Here is a 20128-nt window from a genome sequence, read left to right as displayed (position 1 = left end):
CTATTACATTAAATCGTTTGCAGTTCATGGGATGGATGGAAGGCATCAAAAGGGGCGAAAAAGCAAAAGCTCAGGTACCTAGTCCGTAAATCGAACTGGGCCCCTACGAAATCCTTCATCCGTTGGCTTCTCGAAATTTCATACCAAGTTCTGTACTAACGGACAAGGGCGTTATACCGCTCGACCATGAGGATCGAGAGGGCTTGGTTAAAGGAAGGGCGACCTCGATCTGAATGTAAGGCAAGCTACTCGACGCAGGTCCTAATCCGCAGACCCGGCATAGTCAATACTCGAGGAATACGCACACAGACCTAACTTCCGCAACATGGCCGAAAACGATTCGACCCCGTATGCTTGAATGACAGGGGCGTTTCCTGAATGATACTTCAAATTGATACCTATTACGCGTGCTTTCGTTACCCGTCCGCAGCCTAGCCACCAGTGATTATGCTGTACCCCATGATCGCATGCTAACGTGAAAGATGCCTCTCGAAACGCCATCCAATGAACAAAATTCCAGTTGCCGACCGCCATGAAGAAAAGCACTATTCCAGCTTTCCATCGGTTCATGGCCTCTCATGTATCGCTCTAGCCATGAACCCGCGCGTCCTCCCCTACAACCCCACGAAACAAAGTGAAATTAAACTTCACCAAGTTGACAGTGAAATGAGTTTCAATATCTGCTTAGGCCTTGAAGCGCTTGTATGCCTTGACCAGGCCTACGTCTTGCTTTGTGACGGCGATCCAGTCAGGGGCATATTGTAAAGCTTCGTCCAAGGCAGGGATTGTCCCGCGAACGTTGGCATCACTCCAAGAGCACGAGATCGTTCCGCTGAATCCTGTAGACTTTCGAACCCGGCGAATCCGAAGTTCCTCGTGCTCCTTGGGAGTCTCCTTGTGAACTGACTCCGCGGGCTTAGCCGCCGAGGGCTTGGCAGCTGGTTTGACGTCAATCGTCCATGGGATAGACGAGTCCCTCCGCCAAAGCGTGATGCCGTTAATGCCCCCTTCAGTAGGTGTGCTGAAGAGGGAGTCGATACCGGCGCCCTCCCGAACGTCAAACGTCACAGCGTCGTCGAAATTGAGAACACACTGCTTTGACTCTGGGGCATTAATGCAAAGCTCATACTCATTGGTCGAGTTCGAGTAAGTGATGTTAACAGTCACGAGATGTGCGTATGGATCCTTTGAAGACACGAGTCCGGAAGACGAGGTGCTCTTAAGCTCAGGCAGTCTGGGCAACACTGCAGATCCATCAAATCGACAATCAGATAGCAAGCCAGCTGATGGAGTGCATATGACTTCCCGGCCTGCCGCAGATGGCAACTCGTTGATCATTTTGCGGGCGTACTTTTGCAGGCCGAGAATCGAAACTGAAGAGTTTCCATTATCCAGGTCCAAGTGCTGAATGAACTTGACCTTGTAGCGGTTGTTCGCGGAGAACGGGAAGGCGGCAAGGTTGTAGATGAGACTGACGAGGAAAATGAACAACAGGGCCAACGGCACGTAGGAGCTCGTCCTGTGGATGAACGGAGTAAGAGGCAAAGAAATCATGATACTGAAGACGGCAATCGCGGTATAGAGAAGCAAAGGGTCCACACCATCGGCGCCAATGGACTGCATGGCCGAGGTGATGAACAGAGCCACTTGGAGGAAGACGATGATGGTGATCGGAGCGAGCAGAAGGAGTTGGAAGAACCAGGTCCAAGATGGGAGCTTCGCTGACCACGGTTGTTCTTTCTCATAGGGTTGCTTCTCTCTTGTTTCCTTAGTCTCCTCGTCGTCGTCATCTGGGTTGGACATGATGGCAGAGAGCGAGCGTCGGTAGGTTGTTGCGAATGTCGTGCGTATTGTGCCATTGTTTCCACTGCCATTGTCGCCACTCCTAAGCGGCGTTGTTTCCGTGGGCTCTTCAGTGGTGCCCTCCTCGTGCGGACTCGGAGAAATCAAAGCATCAGAGTTGGGAACCTCGGATATATTATCCCTAGACTGCTGATCGTCGTGAGCCGTCTCTGCGTAGGCTCGCTTGCTCGGGAGCGCGAAAAGGTCGCAGAGAGTGATGAGCGTCGCAACAAAGACGGCGGAATGGAAGAACGCAAAGAGATATCCCGAAGCAATCTGGAATCTGTCGGCAGCGGTCGTAACAGCAACGAGGATAGCCCAGCTCAAGATGAAGAGCCAAATGTGGGCGTAACCGCGTTGAAGAGCGCTCGGCCTGACGGCGTTGGCGCCGCGCGAGATTGTCCAGAATACGAGAAAGAACACAGACAAAGTCATTGCCCAGCTATAGTGTAAAGCATTAGCTTGGAAACGTTCAATGGAGTTGACTTGGACTTACACTGCATAAGGACTGCTGGAAACAACCTCAGGGTTCAGTCTTCGAACCAGGAGGGCAGAAAGGACGGTGATCGCGCCCGAGAAAATAAGGGCCAAGGGGAAACGGAAGAAACCCTTCCAACCGCCAAGAGGGACCGATTCGTCGTCAATGTCTATCTTGACCTTCCTCGAGAAGAAGTAGTACTTGTCCTGCCTCGACAGGATGTAGGTGACGAGGACCAAAATCAGGGGAGACACAATGAGCAGGGTCAATGTCCACGCGAAGAGGCCACGAAGCTCAAGAGTGGCGAATCCCTTGCCAAACATATCGAACCAAACGCCCTCTGTTCCGGAACCGCTCGAAACCTTCTTCTTGTCTCCGTCATTGCGCTTACCGGTGAAGGAGCCCGAAGTCTTCTGAAGCGAATCAACAGCAGCCAAGCCGTTGGAAAGCATGTGCCAAAGGCTCTCTTGCGAGGCATGTCGGGTATCGTCCTGGTTAGTGTGGTACCGCGCTCTAGGTCGGTAGAATGCGATGTCGAGGCCGCGCTGGCCAAAGTTCTCGACCCACACCTTGTAGTCCGTTTCGCTCTTAATCGCTCGAAGCTTGAAGCCGTCTGCAGCAACAACGGATCCAAAGGGATGAGGAGCGTTGGCATAAGCCTTGGATACCTCCAAGTCAGTGGTTCTGAAGAGGATGGCTCGCCCTCCCGCGCCGGCACCCTCGAGATTCACGAATGAGGTTGTGAAGTAGTAGAGAGGGCTGTAGTGGTAGGCTCTGGCTCCGTACAGGCCATCCTCTTCGCCGTTGTTGAGCAATAGTACGATTCCACGCTTGGGCTGCTGGCCAGGAGAAGTGAAGTAGTTGAGCATCTGAAGAACGCTTACACAACCCATGCCGTCGTCAGTGGCTCCATAGCCGGTGGAGACTCTGTTCGTCTGTCAACATGAAGGCCTGGCACAGCAATGATACCACTTACGAGTCGTAATGAGCATTGACGAGAACGCCGCCCTGGCCAATGTTGCCACGCTTGCCCTTCCACCATTCACCATCTTCGTCTTCTGTGCCGCGGATGTATACAAGCTTGTTTGTGCCCTCAAAGTAGGTTGCATGGGCCGAAGTACCAGGTTGACCGAGTGGGCCAGAGGTGCCAGCATAGGTCACATTTGAGATTACGTCGTCGAAGACCGTTACGAGGGGGCCAGTCGAAGCACGCTCAACGGCATCTTCGCGTGGAAGTGCTAGTGTGCCACTGCAGCAAACTCTAGTCAGCACGTTTTCTCGGCACAAGAACGAACACACAGAATTTACTCACTAGGCGTCCTGAGGCCAGACAACGCCACCTGCATCCTTTTCCTTGGAATAATCGACTCCATTGCGTTGCAAGATCTCCTCGATCCGGGTCAAGAGGTATGCGCCCACCTCATCGTTGGCACGGCTGTTGTACGGGTGGTAGTTCTTGGTGATGTGCGTCAAGTCCTGCCATGCCTCGGTTACATTGACGCCAGTGTAAGGATTGTGGCTAGGAACAGACGGCACGGATTCGTGAATCCAGACAAGGGGAACGAGGAAGGCCGCGTAGACGACAATCAGCCAGAAGGTGACCGGACCTGTCGTGAACCCGAATGGGTTCTTGGCAGCCATTGCTACCGAATGTTGCTGGGATTGCCCGATGGAGTACTCCTGACCGCGTCGCAGAAAGCTTCGCAATGTAGCTGATACGATCTCGAGTCCTGCCAGACGATGCGAAGAGGCTACGAAGCTCCGAGTCTTCCAGCTTTGTCCTCGGAGGAAAGGCTGCGGAGATGGCCGGAGCCTGCTCGGTAGAGGGGTTGCGTGAACGAACCCTCGGAAGCTCAGATAAGGCAAAGCGATAGATAATTGCGACTAGGTAGTGTTACAGGGCATATAGGCGCAAGCAATGGATGGGCCTGGGAAACCCTTGCGAAACAACGATAGCAGTCGATCAGCGGGGAAAACGAACGGGTCACGGAGGAAGCTGACGAGAAATGGCTAAAGGCGAATAAAGGCAACGGAGCAAAGTTGTCAGCCGACAGAAGGGAAGTTCTGCAGGTGGGATGAAGGACGAAGGAGGCTGGAGGTAGAAACGCCGCGCTCAGGGTGTGGGAAGGCGTCATGCCAGATCTGGGACAGACACTGGACGCACCTTCCTGGCCTGGGATGATGTGCAGTGGGCCGGAGCTGGCTGCTGCTGCTAGGTATTGCTGTACGGTATCTTAGGTGGCCCAAGCTCCCATGCTCTGTTCTAGAGCGCCAACGGCGGCCTCCATTCGAGCCTCAGGTAGGTAGCCCACCCACCCACTTCACATGCAAGGCGAATGTCATCGATGCGGGGAACTTATGCAACCTCGCCCAGAAAACTTGCGACTGGCTCTCTTCAATCTTGGCCCGTTGAAATTTGATTGGACTTGGAGTGGTGTTGGACATCAAGATATCGTAGCGCCACGATACAGAGTTTCGGTGACAGCTTGGGTGGCTAGTCATCTTGAACTCTCTACACTTTCTGCCTCTCCAGCACTCGGATCCGACTCCGATACAGCGCTTTGGACTTTCAAGTGTGTCGCAAATAACTTCACGTGGACAGGCTAGATTTCCTCAATTGGGATGAACTTCATCTTTTGGCTATAAAACAAACGCACCGATGCATAAAATAAGCCTATGGATTAGTGTCCACTAGAATTCCCGTTCCCGTTCTATCGTACAATTTGCTTTCTTGTGTCCGCTGTTTTGTTGATTCTGCTTTTTTGCGTTAAGTGCTTGCTGCCCACACTGGGGTCTTCAAATACTCAGGAGAGAGAAAACACGTTGATGCGTAGGTGCGAACACTTGTCCAACCCTGGAAGTCATGATATGAATCCTTGGTTGTTAGTTGAGCGTTAGTTGTCAACGTAGTCGGTGTGCAGATGCGAGCTTAGCATCAAAGTTAGTCGTCTGATCTACCTCCTAGCTCCCTCAAACCACTTCAAGCACCAGGGGGAGGTGGGGGAGGTTGGTCGCTGGGAGGCGGAGGAGGAGCATTGTCCGAGGGAGGCGGGGGAGGGGCGCCTCCGGCATACTGCTGGATGAGTGCGTTGAGGCCACCAGCCAGACCTGGAGGAGCTCCAAGACCAGGAGCACCAGGAGGCGGCGGAGGGGCGCCAGATGGCGGTGCGGCCATGCCAGGAGGAGCACCGTATCCCGGGTATCCACCATAGCCACCGTAGCCGTTCTGAGTTCCGGGAGGCTGATGCCAGGGAGCGGCACCGGGAGCAGCGCCAGCAGATTGACCACCGTAGCCACCTTGGCCGCCACCGCCATAGTGGTCACCGCCGCCGTAGCCGCCGTGGCCGCCTCCGTGGCCGCCTCCGTGGTCATCACGACGGTTGCGATCGCGAGCCCAAGGTGCAGGACCACCGCCGCCGCCGCCACCACCGTCACGGTCACGGTCACCACGATCGCGATCATCGCGTGAGTCGTTGTTACGGCTGCGCCAAGGAGCAGGTCCGCCGGTAGGGCCACGCTGCCAGGGCTTCGCATCACCGCCGCTGGGTCCGTTGTTATTGTAGGAACCAGGGCCGGCTTCGATGCGTGCAGGTGCAGCGCCACCGGCTGAGCCGCCGCCGAGTTCTTGCATGAGTTGCTATCGCAAAGTCAGTATTGGGGTTGTGGATAAGGAATGCAGAAAAACGTACCTCGTACTCGCGGTCGACAGCGTCTCCGCCTTCAATGCGGCCAGCCGAGTCAGCTCTGCCGGCGCCGTCATTGCGCCAGCTGGCACCCTTCTGTCTGTCGGGACAATCTCTAGCCATGTGTCCAGCGTTGCCACAGACGCGGCAGATGATGCTGGCAGTGTAGTTCTGGCGCTCGGGACAGTCGTACTTGCGATGGCCGATCTGGCCACAGTTCTGGCAAGCCTGGTTCTCGTCGTCACGGAGGGTACCGTTGAGGGCAGCAAGCTCGCGAAGCTGGTTGCGCTTGAGCTCGTTCTGTCCTTCGGGAATGGAGGCGGCCTAGCAAAAGAGATATTAGCATTCGCTACCAATCGTCATTGAAAAGGGGGGAGGGGGAACTTACGGTTTCAATGACGTTGTGAATGAGTTTCTTGGCCTTGTTGACCTTCTCCTCTGTATCGGCCATAATGAGACAGTGAAGATCCTCCTCCTGGTTGCTGGCGTGAGCTGCGTCCGAACGGCCTTTGCCCTCCTTGACTGAGCCCTTGCCGCGAATGGCAATCTTGGCGCCGGATTCTCCCTCCATCTTCTTCAAAGTGTTGCCACGGGGTCCGATAAGTAAGCCGACTTTACGACGAGAGCTAGGCGTTAGTGTCTGTATCAAAAGGGTGAAGCAAGTTATATGACGGTCCCAGTCTCCAAACAAGGCCAGGTCTGACAAGACACCTGGAGGATGCATGACAAGCTTGGCCAGAGTCCAGGCAGGGAACAAGGGAAACAAGAAATTTTGGTTAGGGTTATAGGGTTAGCAATCATACTGAAGTTAATTTCTGGGTAATCGTTAACAGGCACGTAGACCTTCTCTTGGGTCTTGGTGGGCCTGCGGTAGTCCTGTGGCGGGTGGTAGTTAGGGATAGTCTTCATGGCCTTTTCGATGAGCTTGTGGCGCTCGTCTTCGAGGCGCTTGCGGTATCGGTACTCGCGCGTGTTGATACGGCGACCGTGGTTATCGTACTGGGGAGCAGGAGAGGGTGATCTGTAGACAGTGGCAGTTAGCGAGGTGCTGCGCAATGCTGGACACGTGTGGACAACGTACCTGTCTCCATCCACGGGAACGACGTCGTCAATGCGAAGCTTCTGGCTAATTTCCGTAATACGGAGATGAAGGGTGTAAGCCTCCAACTGCTCGCCGGTCATGTTCGCCGTGATGGCCGTCGTCAAGCCCATCAATCCGGCAGCCTTGTTTTCGGACGCGTCGCCCCAACGGTTTCTCTTCTTTCTGCGGCGAGGGCCATCGGCATCGGTACCTGGAAGCGACGTTAGCATCTGCTATAGTAGGAGGAACATGATGCAATGCGAAGACTTACGAGGCTCTGGGCTGCGACCGCGCTTCAGCTCTCCGTTGCCATTGCTGGGGGGAGCTTCCTGGAACTCCTCCTCACCACCATCATCGCCGCCAAACCGGCGCTTTCCCAAAGGGATGTTGTTGGAACCCGTGATTCCCTGGTTTCTCCACGACATTTTGACTGATGCGCGATGGCAAGCAAGCTGTCAGTCAGAGGGAATAGGGTGGTGTGATGGTGATTGTGGATTTCGATGGTTGAGGGAAGGGAACTTTTATATGGAACCGTTGCAATAGTATGGGAGGTCCCTCACTGAACAGGAATCTTTCAGCCTGGCGCCTTCTGTCCTCCAGCTAAGGGGCGAGAGCCAATTGGTCCGAATTTTTGGGCGCCACTCAGGCGGGCCCGATGAGGAAGCTCGATAGGTGCACGTGACAGCCTAAGTCCGATTCCACAGACACGGACCGAGAAGAGGACTAGCGCCAACGGTCGGTCGAACCTTCGTCTCAAAAGCACAATGAACAAAAAAAGAAAAGGGCAACTGGAACATAACTCCAACCAACGAAGCTTGCAACCCATCCCAAACACCGTTTTTTGATGATGTTTGACTTGCACCAGCGGCAATGTTTCAAAATTGTCAAAAATATGATCAGTGGGAGGCTTGAACTCCCGGCCTTGGCATTACACAACATTTCATATGAAATATTAGTACCACGCTCTAACCAACTGAGCTAACCGACCCGATTGGACTCATTTGAGCTTGAGTGTCAGGACGGTCTCCAGACTGATGAAGCTCGCGGTTTTGGCGCGACTCGTAGTTGTGCGTTGTTCTGCAACGATATCCTTCATTAGTCAGTAGAAAACAACATGCTCATAGTTGGAAATCCAATGGTTTTCTTTTTTGTTTTGCATTATTTGTTCATCGATACTTTTCACGGCCCGTTCCCTCGAGCATCACCAGGCACCTAACACGCTCACTTCTTGGCAGCATCATCCTTCATCCCCTGCTGAATCCACGCAGCAGCCCCCTTGGCCTTCTCGTCGAGCTCCTCATCCGTCATCTTGAAGTGGTCCAGCGCCGTGTGCTTGGACGGCACGTGGCGGCCCTGCTCGAAGCCGGGCCTCTCCACCAGCTTGAACAGCCACGCCTTGAGCGCGGGGAACTCGTCCAGGTCGATACCAGCCCACTTGCTCGCCGCCACCCAGCCCCAGCTGGTGATGTCGGCAATAGTCACGCGGTCACCGACGAGGTAGCCGCTGGGGTTCGCCGCGAGCGCTGTGTCCATGGTGCGGTACAGACGGCGGGTCTCGTTGGTGTAACGGTCAATGCCGTACTGGATCTTCTCGGGTGCGTAGCCTGTGCGAGAGTCAGTTTAGTTTATGAACAAAAGAACACGGAAGCAATCGAGGAGTTGGCGCACGCTTAAAGTGGTTGGCTTGTCTGAATACTCATTAGCTCGCCGTCATCTCATCAGAAGTGAGAGGCAACTTACCCCTGCATGGGACCAAGGCCGCCCATCTGCCAGTGCAGCTACATCTCTTGTGTCAGCTTCACGGCATTCATGGTCATGTGTAAGTAGACCATACCCAGTTGTTCACCTCCCAGTACTCGCGCGAGCCATAGGAGTAAGAGACCTTGTGGTCCTTGTCATAGCGGTCGACGAGATACTGCAAAATACTTCCCGACTCAAACAGGCGGATGGTCTTGCCATCCTCAAACTTGTCGGTCAAGGCAGGGATACGTCCATTGGGGTTGATCTCCAGGAACCAGGGCTCCTGCACTCGTGCATTAGCATAATGGCCTCTAGAGGGGTTGAAAGTAGACCCTCAGGCTACTGAACAAATGGAGGTCTCTGAGATGCCAACCTTTTGAGTGTTCTTTGAGATGTCAATGGGCGTGACCTGGTACTCCAGGCCGAGCTCTTCGAGGAGAATGGACACCTTGATGCCGTTGGGGGTACCGGTGGTGTACAAGTGGATATCGGTCTTGGTCTTGGCAGCCATGTTGAAGATATGTTGACTCAATTGTCCTAGCCGAGATGTCATATGCTTACGATGCAAGTGTTGAACGGAGGTTTTACGTGATGTCGCCGCGATGTGCAGAAAGTGAAGTTGTGTTTTGGGTCTAAATACTGAATACTAATCCACCTGCCACTGCGCTCGACGCCACTTGGGTGCATTTATACGAACCCCTCACTCTGTGAACGAGAGCTATGTAAGCTGCCATCATCTTAATAATCCAGGCGGGCGCCCCACACACGGTCCGTGGAAGCTGGCACGCTGGGCCACTGTCTGGCAGCTCTTGCCTGCGTATACCGTGGTACCGTGGCACGATTGCTTCCGTCAGAGTGACCCCTCCATTGCAATTTGCAGTAGAAAGGGCGCGGGGCTTTCACTTTTCTTTTGCTTAGAAATCACGACAGGGACTGTCTCCAGCCCACATGTCGTCACTTTCCCCGCGCCCGGTTGGTGTGCCGAAGTGTGGGGCCTCCGGTGCAGTTGCGACAGTCGACTCCAAGTCCGAAGTCCTTCCCAAAAGGTCCAACCTCTAATCACGGAATGACTAAGCACGTCGACTTCCTTCAAGGTACCAAACAGATCGTGGTGCCTTTCATTCATCAACGTGGCCCAGCAGAATCGATCAGGCATCTCCTCCGTACCTCAGCCCACAGACTTCGCTCAACCCCAGGATGCCTGTCTGCCTGCGCCCTATCATGACCAAAGCCGGCTGACCGGGACCCGGGCAGCCAAGCTCCGTGGTGCTATGAATCCCGTCGATAATGCTCAGCTACGGGACATGTATGGTTTTCGAAACCGAGTGAAACTCACAGATTGGAGAACCTCAATCGCCGTGGGAACAGACTTTGCGGATAAATATGCTAAATTGGCCATCATGGGACCCAATATATGGCTAACTTCTTAAAATGGGCGGCATTTTCAGACATTCCCGTGTCAAAAGGTTGATGTAGCCATTGACCTTTTTAGGTCCAACTGGTAGATAAAGACGAAGATATCCTCCTACTAATATACAAGACTTTGCTCCTTTTTAGCGGCTTAAGCCGTAAGGTAGCAGACGCAACATCATTGAATGAAGGAAAAAACAACCCAGGCCACAGAACTCGGGATCACTTACAGGAAACAACGCCAAAGACGCTAAAAGGGGCAAGCTACGGTGCAGTATCGTTGCTCTCCATACTGCATTTAGCTACGACCGCTCATTGAATGCTCCCATTCAGACAACATGGCAGAATAAGGGCCGAGTTCAACGCCACCTTCCTTATCTTGTTGGCGATACACATCCTCGAAGGTCATAGGCGGTGGAGGAACCCATGGCTCTGGAGCTTCAACGTTGGGAGGAGGAACGCTCGACATGATCATCTCGTCGAAGGCCTGGGCTTGCTCTTGTTGCGCGTTGTCGGACCCATCCATTTCGTCGAACAACAGGTCGATCTGCCCTTGTCCTATGGCGGCGGTCCCGAGATTGGAATTTACGAGCCAATCCAGGTCGCTCCAGTGGTCTGCACCCTGGGACTGGGCAGACTGGGTGGACTGGTGCTGGGACTGGGACAGGGTCTGAAGCTGAGACTGTGGTTGAGACTGTGGTTGAGACTGCTGCTGGGCCTGGAGCTGCTGGGCCTGAAGTTGTTGTTGTTGCAGCTGCTGGTATTGCAGCAGTTGTTGTTGCAGCAGTTGCAGCAATTCATCTTCTTGTTGCTGTTGCTGCTGTTGCTGCTGCTGCTGCTGTTGCTGCTGCTGTTGCTGCTCTTTCTGCCGATGTTCGAGCTTTCTGTCCTTCCGGCGCTGCCCATCACGTTTGCGCTTCTTCTTATTTTCTTCAAGCTGCGCCCCAGCAATCTCCATTTGTGCCTTCAGCTGAGTCTCGGGCTGTTGATGGCTAGCACCCTGGCCTGGGAACTGGGGAACGAGCTTTTGCTGAGCACCCCAGCGAGAGTCAAGGGAGTACGAGCCCTTCCAGGTCTGCATTTGTCTACCCAGGCACTCGCAATGACCCTGCAGGGTGATGTTCATCCCCTGGAGAAATTCCCACCCTGCACCATGGGCAGGGAGTTGCTGCGGCGGCGTCAGACCCGGCAACGACTCCAGCTGCGACTGGTTGGGGGCCGGGAAAGCATCGGGAGCTTTAGTGGTGCCGTTCATAATGACAGTCTCGAGTGGTTTACACTGTCTTTCTAGGTCAGTTGTTTATTCACGTACGAATAGCGAAACTAAGTTGTGGGAGAAGAGTGACAGGAGACAAGTCATGTTGGTACAAAAGCTATATTCACGAGGGACGTTATGGGTAAGGACATGGTATAAGAAGCTTACTAGGCGAGTGACGGAGAACGAAGTGCAAAAGCAGTTGTGCGTTGAGCTATTCTAGCTATTGAAGCTATTGCAGGTGAGGTCAGAGATGCTCTTCCGGGAGGTATAGTTGTATGGCCGACGAAGCTTACCAAAGTACTTGACAGGGCTTATCGAGGACGAAAGAACCAAGGCGAAAACCAAGCAAAGATTGACGATACACACGAAGAAGCGATGGATCCGCGAATAACGGAAATGAGTATGGAGAGGGAAGAAAGGTCGAGGTGTAGAGGCGGACGGGCAAAACACGTTTTAAGGCTCGAGGAAATGCGAGGTAAAGCTCTTCAAAACTCTCCTCCCTCCCCCGATGCTGATCCAACTTTGTGGCTGACAGACGCGCGATTTAGAACGACACGACGCCCTCAGTCCTCTCAACTCATGAATCTTATCTCGCCCTGGGAAATCGGGATCGTGCACTGTGTAGAGCACCTCTTGATTCTGGGACTCTCGTGGCTTCGCTTGGTGGAAGTGAGGCTCATACACAGTGCCGCCGAGTCTGGCGCCGGTGTCAATCGCATTATACTTTCTACCGCCGCAGATGCGTGTAAGTACCTTGGTGTCAGAGACAATCTGTCACTTCTCTATGATATGGCGGGGTGAGAAATGATTTGGTAGAGAGCTACGATGGCGTGAGTCCTGCCGCGTATCGTAGAGGGCGCGTGCGGAGGAAGTCAGGCGACTGGCCTGCTTCACCTTTTGGAATAACAAGGCAATCTCCGAGCTGAGATCCGAATAAGCTCTAACAACAGCATACAAAGTGACGGACTACGAGTAGGTCACCCCATCCTCACGACAAGCCCCCCTCTGGGACGTTTCCAAACAATGGACTCGATATCTTGATTCGAAGAGTCTACCCTCTCTTACCTCGAGATCTATGAAACAGTAAGTAGCTTGAGAACGTCACTGCCTGCACGACAATCGAGATATCATAGAACACGGCAATCTAAGCAGACCGAGCCAACCGACCAGAGAGGTGCAGAAGGTTGCTGACAGCGTGGTCTAGCGCCAACCTACTTCCACGTCGGACACCAACTTAACGGCACAAGCTGAGGCAAAATGAGCCAGTCCAGACCACCCACGGTAGCCGTATTGTTAGTTTAATGCAATCTTGGATTTCCTCGATAACAGGATACTTAGAGCCTCGATATGCCTGACGGCTAGGGAGCGCGGCAAGGGACAGAACCGATGTGCGATATCGAGTCACCCGAGCAACTTGAAATTGGCGTACTGAGGAACGAAGATATTATTAGGCAATCTTTTCGCGATAGTCGCCTGAAGCCCTCAGCTTTCAAGGGTTCAAATGGCTGGCATACAAGACTTTTGCCTTTGAATGAACAGCCGCCGGCTCCCTGCTGAGCCGACCTTCTAAGTACAAGGAAACAGAGGCCGAGATGCGGGAAAATTCGACGAGAAATTATCCCAACCCTGAGCATCAAACTATCTCCACGGACTTTAAGCTGAAGCGGACGCCACGAACAAGCCGAGAAAGAGACGAAGAGGTATGTATGTCCAGTGACCATGTCGTCGATACCACCGTCCTGAGCTAGTTGAAGAAATCTCTCGATGCAAATGTCCAAAGTTCCGACGCTCTTTATCAAATTTACCATGATTGGGAAGATTATAATAGCAAACAAGGGCAAATCTAAGAGTAAGATTCGCATCAAGGCGTAGGCCGTTCCGATGAAGTCTCCCCGGGACCGGGGCCCAGACGCTGGGTGCCGTACCCGAGAGGCAGCTTCGGCAGGAGCAAGTGTGAGTGGGACGCCCGACAACCACACCTCTGCCTTGCAGCTCGATGGAGGTCTATGCCAGTCTACCTACCTCTCAGGCCACCTTTGTCCCACATATACCTGGATGAGAAGACGAATGACACAATGCATGGAGAGCCCTCATCGCCCCTTTTCCCAGTCTCCTTAATACATCTGCAATATCGTATACCCAGACAAGTTGTCTCAACGATCTAGTCATCTCACACAGGTAAAGAATGAAGGTCCAAATAGCACAAAAACACATGCCCTGTGCGAAGCTTCCGGAGAGCATGATGGTGGCATCCTTCAAGCGTGGAAAAAACACACTTTCAGCCTCATCTCACCTTACCCACCCACACCTCGTCCCACTGCACGACCAAAACCTTGGGGTTGCACGCGTGATGGCGTGGCATGTCGTGGGTACACACTCCCAAGCCACAGCGCTTATTAGACCTTCAGCTTTTGCTCGAAATATCTACCCGACGACATCGGTGGCAGCGAAGAAGGTGATTAGATTCGACACTGTGCGGTGTGTAAGGTAGCAAACCTACCATCCCCGACGGGATGGATGTTATTCCGAAATGCAACACCACGAGGGCGATAGAACCTGCCGGTCGGATATTCTGACGAGGACCCTGTTATATTGTGGTTCACGATGGGCCGAGAATCTTTGGATTCCACCGGTGCCCCTTATGACCACCCAGCCATTGGCTCCCTCATCGCCTGCGGTGACAGGTGAAGAATGCCGGTAAGGTGGCCTTCGAGATCAGTCGGGCTTTGGTCACACCCGCTTGACCTCCTAGCTCTGCTTAAACCTCATTGAACCCCCCGCGCATGTCCGACGACGCGCCACCTCCCGAGGTTGCCTAAAGCTAATATGCCTACCTGAGGTAGGATATGAGCCGGTCCGAGCTCGTCTTGAGTCCTAGGGCTGGGACGAAAGTCATCTCCCTTCCTGTGAGCCCTCTCGATCCACCAACCGCATCGTCTGGTCTGGAAGTATTCCATACCTGTCCATTCTTACCCATACCTAGCCGTATATGTCTTGACCGAGCAACTCAGTCTCCCCGGCTACTACCCACATTGAGAAGACTCACAAATACACCCACAAGAGAACGAGAACGAGATCAGAAAAAGAGGAAAGTTGGCCGTCATGTCTCCTATAGAGATACATACATGTACACATTTCCGTCCCGACGCCCATCCATCACTTCCATACTTCAGCCTTCAATCTGCCGTTGTGCCAGTCCACCCAAGAGATGATGCTTTCAGACAGTTTGACAAGTCAAAATAATACATGCTATGAATTTCCCCTTTGAAAGTCTTTTTAAAAACTCCCTGTAGAGACTTTCTTGTTGATGAGCCAGACCCAAACACCGTTTGTTAGTTAACCTGACCCGAAACTCCAAATATTTTCCAGCACTTCATTCTTCTTTTTTTCTTTCATTTTTCTTGCTTCTTCTGTTTTCCATCTTTGTTTCGAATAGACCGTCAGAGAAGTTTTGTCATGCCTTCTTTTCTCTGATGCCTATCGGCCCGCCCGCTTCAACAATGATTTGCTCGTCGATCCGTTTACTGGTGTCGCCCCACTCAACACGCTTCCACGTCGTGATCCGAGCTTCGTTGGTATCGACCTCGAATACACGTATGCGGCGGTGATATCCTCCGTACCCGGCATAGCCGCCAAAGCCGACTCCGCCGGCGTAGCACATCCAGAGGGCTGGCTTCTGCTGGCTGTCTAGCGAGAGGGAGCAGTAGTCGTTGACATGGTCACTGTACCAGGTTAGGTTGTGGTTTTCTTTCAAGGGCTGAGGATGGAACTTACTGTCCACAGCTGACCATCACGACGCCCTGCTCGACGAGGGCGTCACGGAAGCCGGAGTTGAAGTTGGGTGCTGTAACACCCTCTTTCCATTCGCCTTTGATGGCGAGATCGGCATCCCTGTACTCGGGCAAAGGAATGTGAATAAAGGCCAGGTCCATGTGAACCTTGCTGTACTCCTTGTGTGCCTTCTTCAGATTGGTAGAAGTCTTCTTGAACCACTCAATCTGGTTCTGCTTGATCCAGTCGTACCCATGGTACTTCTTCTCATCGGGAGAATATGCATGGGAATCGAGCATGTAGAGGGTGAGTGCTGAATGGTCCGACTTGCCTCTAGCAAGGACCTCAACATAGTAGTTGCCAACACCATCGATTTCTTCGGGCCCGGCCTTTGCCAGAGAATATGGTAGCGATTCGAGAATTTGCATCTGAGCAGCGCGAGGAAGCGATCCCTCATCATCGTGGTTTCCAAAAATTGAAACGTAAGGGATCTTCATCTTGATGAGGATTTGAGCGATTTTGAAGATTGCCTAGTAAAGTCAGTTTGCGCCCAGTCAGACAGAGAAAACGCCACTCACCGACTGCGCATCAGGAGCAGTTTCGCCATTGACTTGATCTCCACTAAGCACGACCAAATGGGGCTTCTCCTCGGTGAGGATCTTCTGGACGAAATCCAGCGTTCTGGGATCCGCCTCGCACAAGCCGCCATTGTAGCCCTCGGGCATGGCATCGCGACACTTGCCGACGCCGGTACTGAGGTGGAGATCGGCCAGTTGCATGATTTTGAACCTGCCGTTCTCGGGAATTCGCGGCTGTGGTTTGTGAGGCTCCTTCTGGCTTCCTCTCCGGAGAGTGATGTGGGTGACGGGGATTTCTTCGTTGAGCGGGAGCAGCAAGGGCGTTCCGGTGATCTGCCAGCCATCGCGAGCCTCAACCGCGTCGTCGCCAAACAGGACATCGATGCCTGTAACGGCCTTCTTGGAGTCGCTGTCTTTCTGGTTGGAAGACCGCTTCACCCACAATCCGTATGGTCGGCTCTCCCACCTCTCGTCCTCCTCTCCCTTCTTAGAAGTCGTGGGGTCGAGTCGGCCGACGGAAACGTCCATGACTACCTTATCCTCTGGTAGCAGCTCCTCCTCCTTCTTCCGTGCGACGTGTACGTATGCGCTGGTGGTCCATGACTTGCCCAGGTACAGGTCCTTTTCGATTCGGTGCCATTTGTTGGTGTCGAGGTTGCAGGATGTGAAGACGTTTATGCTCGAGCATTTCGTTACTGTGATATCCGTGACAATCAGGCCGTGGTGATGCTGCGGCATGTAGTGGTGCATCGACTTTGGTAAAACTCGGAAGTTTCGGTCGAGGAAGAAGACGGCGAGGAACGTCACAAGCGTCACCGCGGTGAGCTGGATTATCGTCCGTACCTGAGCAAAGGCATCGTCAGTATGGTCTCTTTCTCGTCGTCAAGCGTAGCAGCAGTACTCACTATACGGCGCGTCATGTTGGGCGACTTTTGCGATTGTCGCAAATCGGAGGGAGGCCGGTCGTGGCGATGTGAAGGCCGGCGTCGTCGTGATCAATCGAAGGTAGCAGCGCAGCGCAGCGCGTGGGCTGAGGGAACACGAACACGAAGTAATCGGCTCGAGCGAGCCTGAGTTCAAGCTAATACCCAGGCCATATCATGGCCCGTAGGTCGGCTAAGGTGGAACCAAGATTGAGAGAGGTACGAATAGACACGGTGGGCGCGAAAGAGCTTGATGTCGGTTCGTAAGTCGAAAGACAGCTCAGCAGACGACAGGGGTTTTGAGAAAAGGAGCAAGAAAAGGCACGAGGCAATCAACCGAGACTCGGTCGATAAAGGCCCCATTTAGGTGGAGCCAACTGCCACCTCAGAATCCGGGGTAGCAGTGCACTTTTTGGCATTTGGCTATCTGCTAAATTGCTGAGGGCGCCCTGTGATTGCGCCCAGTTACCACCTCCCTCACCCAGTCTGACAGTTACCACTGATCAATCATCGCTGCCCATCGATGGGCTTACCGGGGTACGTACTTACGATTAGGTTATCAAGGTTTCATTGGCCTTCCCCCTGACAAGGCCAGGCCTCCCCCGAAACCGCTCTTCAACTTCACCAACGCTCTAATCGGTTAGGCGAAGACTTCGTGAGGGACGCGGCGACGCTATCGACCAGGAGTAGGATGGAAGAGCTGTGAGCAGCTGCACGTGGCGCCGACCATCATTGACGCGTCCATGTCTATCAGACTGTCACACTGCGAGACATCGTCTACCATCTGCCAGTGCCATGTACATGTAGCTGCGCGTCACATCACACGGGCCGTGGTGCGACGCAACAGCAGCATGTAATTCTGGCGAGCGTCGTCCACTTTGACTACTGAGCAGCAACAGCTTTCTTCCATGTTAACGTCATGTCGGTGGAGCCTCCCGTCCTGTTCCATCTCTGTCACCACCCCAAGTACGTAAGCTCGAGACGGCATGGTCTGAAGACAAGAGACGGACACCCGTAGCATGCAGATCTGCCAGAGTATCTTACTTATCCCACTTTGTATCGCCACACTCAATACATGATGGCCGCGCGTCAGAAAGGTCGAATTGAGTTTGTTACGCAGCCATCCTCCTGGTTTCTCTCGTCGTCGAGGACGGACGAGACGAAATAATAATCATCAAGCCTTGCTATCTCGGGATGACAGAAGCATTGACGAAGCAGCCCATAGAGTCGAAGACCAGTTGGGCTCTTCTCGGTCGTCAACGACGTGAAGCTTGAGTCAGTCACGACGAAAAGCGATGCTCAAACGACGCCAGACAACGCTATTGATAGGGAAATCTCCATCACCATCGTATTCTCATTTGCTTCCCTTTCATATTTGGCACCCTATCAGCTGCAGTCACATGAGTCCGGTATGGTGGCAAGAGCTGAGTTGCCGCGGATGTGCTACTCAGTACCTCATATGAGATGCCAAACCCACCCTGTATATAAGTCTCCCGCCTCATACAAATCTCACTTTTTGGGTGGTACGTTGTGGCTGCTCATCTCATCAATTTCTGGAACGCAAAATCCATGGCAATTCTTCAAGAGACAAAGAGTCGACTCATTCCCTTTGTCGTGGTATGGAAAACATGCATCTTCAGATTTGCGGCAAAATGTCACTTCACTCCCTGACAAAGCCAAGTACATGAGAAGAAGAAATAGGTTCGATGAGACAAGAGGAGAGAAGAAGCGCCGTCAAACGTCTCTTTGTCTCTGTCTTTCTGCCGACATTGCAGCCTATTTTTGGAAACTTGAATCTGCCTCATCTCCAAACTCTCAGATCCGACGATGCATTCTTCAACTCAATTTCAGACGCCTCGCATATCGCTAGCAACAACAACGGACACTCATTCCTGGAGGGGAGGGACAACTTCAACATGGACCAATGCAGGAACAGTGGCCCGTGCTCCCCCATCCTCGCTTAATGGGAATGGAAGGCACCGCGGCGACACCTTCCCCTACACAGTAAGTACCTAGCTGCACGAGCTTGGTAGTCGAGTACGTACCTCTACCAGCAACGAGCAGATGCGCCGCAGCTTAAGCAACTGGGAAGGTCCCCTTTCTTGCTAAACCTGGGAGGTACCTGCCTACCTTTGCCTCGCCTTACCTTCCCAAAGCTGTCGTCCTGTGAACCAAAGCAGCAACGACGCGCCTCAAAAATCGTCATAACCCCCGGCGATCCATCAACGACCGCCCCTTCTCTCCGCCTTCCAAGTTCCACCCCAATTCCATCATCAATTTCTTCTTCGCCAAAGTTGCGCAAATCTGTTCAACATCGTCGCAGCCGCATCATAGTCTCGGCATCGTATCTACTTAACCTCTCCCATCTCGACTTCCCACGTAACTGTCGCAAACATGGCTACCGACTACAGCTCGTTGAAGGTTCCCGAGCTCAAGAAGCTTCTCCAGGAGAGAAGCCTTCCCGCAACAGGCAACAAGCTCGACCTGGTCAATCGCCTAAAGGAAAACGATGCGCAATCCGCACCCGGTACGTCAATCGATTCCGAACACGCGCTTTCTTCGATCGCGACCTAACAATACCCAGCCGCCGCCGAGGAGGATGAAATCGATTATAGTGACGACGAGCCTACCGTGCCCACCAAGGCCGCCGAAGCCCCCAAGCCCGCCGCTGAAGCTGCCCCGGCTACTGAGGAACCTAAGCCTGCCGCTGCTCCTGCTGTAGCTGAGCCTGCCGCCCCCGCCACTGAAGCCGCGACTGCGCCTGCTGCGGAGACGACCGCGGAAGAGGAGAAGAAGACAGAGGAGACTGCAGAGGCTGCCGACGCCGCGCCAAAGGAGGACTTTGCTCTCAACCTGGAAGCGACCGACGCCGCAGCGGAAGCCAAGAAGCGCGCCGACCGCGCCAAGCGATTCGGCATCGACGAGGATGAGGAGGCCAAGAAGAAGGCTGACCGCGCGAAGAAGTTTGGCGTCGAGGTTGGCAGTGTCGCCGGTCTCGACTCTGCGCTTCCCGAGAGACGTCCCAAGCGCGGCCGTCCTGAGCGTTCCGACGAGCAGGCCGGACGCGATGCTAAGCGACAGAGCACCGACGGCCGTGGACCCCGCGGTCGCGGCGGCAGGAACAACAGAGATGGCGGACGCCCTGGAGGCCGCCGCCAAGGTGGTGGTGGTCGCGAGGGCGGCGGCGAACGCGACACCAGGCGCAGCGCTGCCATCGATCCTGCCGAGAAGGCGAGACAGGAAGCGAGAGCGAAGCGCTTTGCCAACTAGGTGTATTGAGGTAGTACGCGTTCGAATGGAGAGAGCCCTGGAAGATGGGGTCTGTATACTATGCCCGGGAAGAGGTGGCTGGCGTTTCGGTCTA

General features: G+C 53.7%; 6 protein-coding genes and 1 non-coding gene across 7 annotated transcripts; 3 read left to right on the top strand and 4 right to left on the bottom strand.

Annotated features, from left to right (window-relative positions):
• Positions 1-684: 684 nt before the first annotated feature.
• On the bottom strand, positions 685-9335 carry CLUP02_09952 (peptidase family M28; the record flags this gene model as incomplete). Its single annotated transcript, XM_049288928.1, has 21 exons — positions 685-2284; positions 2339-3247; positions 3297-3569; positions 3633-4204; positions 4309-4542; positions 4637-4886; positions 5107-5248; positions 5309-5957; positions 6010-6327; positions 6392-6714; positions 6807-7024; positions 7085-7295; positions 7356-7514; positions 7617-7748; positions 7819-7836; positions 7895-8005; positions 8082-8161; positions 8310-8688; positions 8838-8862; positions 8919-9107; positions 9168-9335. The coding sequence occupies 21 exons, from the start codon at positions 9333-9335 to the stop codon at positions 685-687; spliced, it is 6960 nt and encodes a 2319-aa protein (XP_049146072.1).
• CLUP02_tRNA162 lies at positions 7978-8072 on the bottom strand. Its single transcript has one exon. It is a non-coding gene; the product is annotated as a tRNA-Ile (tRNA).
• A 1197-nt stretch (positions 9336-10532) lies between the features above and the next one.
• Positions 10533-11489, bottom strand: CLUP02_09951 (uncharacterized protein; the record flags this gene model as incomplete). Its single annotated transcript, XM_049288927.1, has 2 exons — positions 10533-10792; positions 11387-11489. 2 exons carry the CDS (start codon positions 11487-11489, stop codon positions 10533-10535), a joined length of 363 nt encoding a protein of 120 aa, XP_049146071.1.
• Positions 11490-14946: 3457 nt separating this feature from the next.
• On the bottom strand, positions 14947-16761 carry CLUP02_09950 (calcineurin-like phosphoesterase; the record flags this gene model as incomplete). Its single annotated transcript, XM_049288926.1, has 4 exons — positions 14947-15214; positions 15267-15793; positions 15842-16684; positions 16747-16761. The coding sequence occupies 4 exons, from the start codon at positions 16759-16761 to the stop codon at positions 14947-14949; spliced, it is 1653 nt and encodes a 550-aa protein (XP_049146070.1).
• A 180-nt stretch (positions 16762-16941) lies between these two features.
• On the top strand, positions 16942-17653 carry CLUP02_09949 (uncharacterized protein; the record flags this gene model as incomplete). The annotated part of the gene is made up of 5 exons (XM_049288925.1): positions 16942-17027; positions 17121-17301; positions 17360-17419; positions 17475-17521; positions 17572-17653. 5 exons carry the CDS (start codon positions 16942-16944, stop codon positions 17651-17653), a joined length of 456 nt encoding a protein of 151 aa, XP_049146069.1.
• A 30-nt stretch (positions 17654-17683) lies between these two features.
• On the top strand, positions 17684-19120 carry CLUP02_09948 (uncharacterized protein; the record flags this gene model as incomplete). Its single annotated transcript, XM_049288924.1, has 7 exons — positions 17684-17734; positions 17783-17907; positions 17966-18028; positions 18094-18504; positions 18584-18706; positions 18798-18856; positions 18945-19120. The coding sequence occupies 7 exons, from the start codon at positions 17684-17686 to the stop codon at positions 19118-19120; spliced, it is 1008 nt and encodes a 335-aa protein (XP_049146068.1).
• A 38-nt stretch (positions 19121-19158) lies between these two features.
• Positions 19159-20034, top strand: CLUP02_09947 (uncharacterized protein; the record flags this gene model as incomplete). The annotated part of the gene is made up of 2 exons (XM_049288923.1): positions 19159-19291; positions 19349-20034. 2 exons carry the CDS (start codon positions 19159-19161, stop codon positions 20032-20034), a joined length of 819 nt encoding a protein of 272 aa, XP_049146067.1.
• Between the last annotated feature and the right edge of the window lie 94 nt (positions 20035-20128).

This window comes from Colletotrichum lupini, chromosome 5 (assembly GCF_023278565.1).
Source record: "Colletotrichum lupini chromosome 5, complete sequence".
NCBI lineage: Eukaryota > Fungi > Ascomycota > Sordariomycetes > Glomerellales > Glomerellaceae > Colletotrichum > Colletotrichum lupini.
The sequence above is the reverse complement of the archived record's forward strand: the minus strand, read 5'-3'. Positions and strand labels throughout refer to the sequence as shown.